The sequence below is a fragment of the Bison bison genome, unplaced genomic scaffold (assembly GCF_000754665.1).
Source record: "Bison bison bison isolate TAMUID 2011002044 unplaced genomic scaffold, Bison_UMD1.0 scf7180017852066, whole genome shotgun sequence".
Lineage (NCBI taxonomy): Eukaryota > Metazoa > Chordata > Mammalia > Artiodactyla > Bovidae > Bison > Bison bison.
The window spans coordinates 9,183-10,461 of record NW_011482639.1 but is presented as its reverse complement, the minus strand read 5'-3'; the positions used below and the strand labels follow the sequence as shown (position 1 = coordinate 10,461).

At 66.5% G+C, this 1,279-nt stretch overlaps 1 protein-coding gene across 1 annotated transcript; it reads left to right on the top strand.

Annotated features, from left to right (window-relative positions):
- Positions 1–4: 4 nt before the first annotated feature.
- ZBED1 (zinc finger, BED-type containing 1) lies at positions 5–1,279 on the top strand (the record flags this gene model as incomplete). Its single annotated transcript, XM_010852412.1, has 1 exon — positions 5–1,279. A coding segment is annotated over one exon (1,275 nt), but the record flags the coding sequence as incomplete, so codon positions are not given.

Below are 1,279 nucleotides of genomic sequence, written 5' to 3'. Positions count from 1 at the left end.
CCCCGACGAGTTCTGCGAGTTCGTCAAGAGCAACACGGAACAGATGCGCGAAGCCTTCGCCAGCGCCTTCTCCAAGCTGAAGCCGGACCCCGCGCAGCCCGGCGGCACGCCTGAGCCGCTGGCCGCCAAGGCCGGCACGCACGGCCACGAGAGCCGCAAGCAGCAGGAGCTGACCACCGCCGTCATGGGCCTCATCTGCGAGGGCCTCTACCCGGCCTCCATTGTGGACGAGCCCACGTTCAGGGCGCTGCTGAAGGCCGCTGAGCCGCGCTACGAGCTGCCGAGCCGCAAGTTCTTCTGCGGCAAGGCCATCCCCGAGCGCTACGGCACCGTGCGCGAGGCGGTGCTCAAGGAGCTGGCGGACGCCGCCTGGTGCGGCGTCTCCACCGACCTGTGGCGCAGCCAGACCCAGAACCGCACCTACGTGACGCTGTCGGCGCACTTCCTGGGCCGCGCGGCCCCCCACGGGCTGGCGGTGGGCTCCCGCTGCCTCAAGACCTTCGAGGTGCCCGAGGAGAACGCTGCCGAGACCATCACGCGCGTCCTCTACGAAGCGTTCATCGAGTGGGGCATCCACACCAAGGTCTTCGGCGCCACCACGGACCGTAACAAGGACTTGGCCCAGGCCTGCTCGCTGCTCGACATCCCGGTGCACATGCCGTGCCTGGGCCATACCTTCGACGTGGCCATCCGCCAGGCCTTCCGGCTGCCCAAGCTCGGCGCGCTGCTGGGCCGCTGCGCCAAGCTGGTGGCATACTTCCAGCAGTCATCCGTGGCCATGGTCATGCTCCACGAAAAGCAGAGACAGCAGAATGCGGCCCCCTGCATGCTGGTGAGCAACCGCGTGGCCTGGTGGGGCAGCACGCTGGGCATGCTGCAGCGGCTCAAGGAGCAGCAGTTTGCCATCGCTGGGGTCCTGCTGGAAGACACCAACAACCACCACCTCATGCTGGAGGCCGCCGAGTGGGCCACCATTGAGGGCCTGGTGGAGCTGCTGCAGCCCTTCAAGCAGGTGGCCGAGATGCTATCGGCCTCCAAGTACCCCACCATCAGCATGGTCAAGCCGCTGCTGCACATGCTGCTGAACACGACTCTCAACCCCAAGGAGACGGACCCCAAGGAGATCAGCATGGCCAAGGAGGTGATCGCCAAGGAGCTCGCCAAGACCTACCAGGAGAGCCCCGAGATCGACCTGTTCCTCAACGTGGCCACCTTCCTGGACCCGCGCTACAAGAGGCTGCCGTTCCTCTCCACTTTCGAGCGGCAGCAGGTGGAGAAC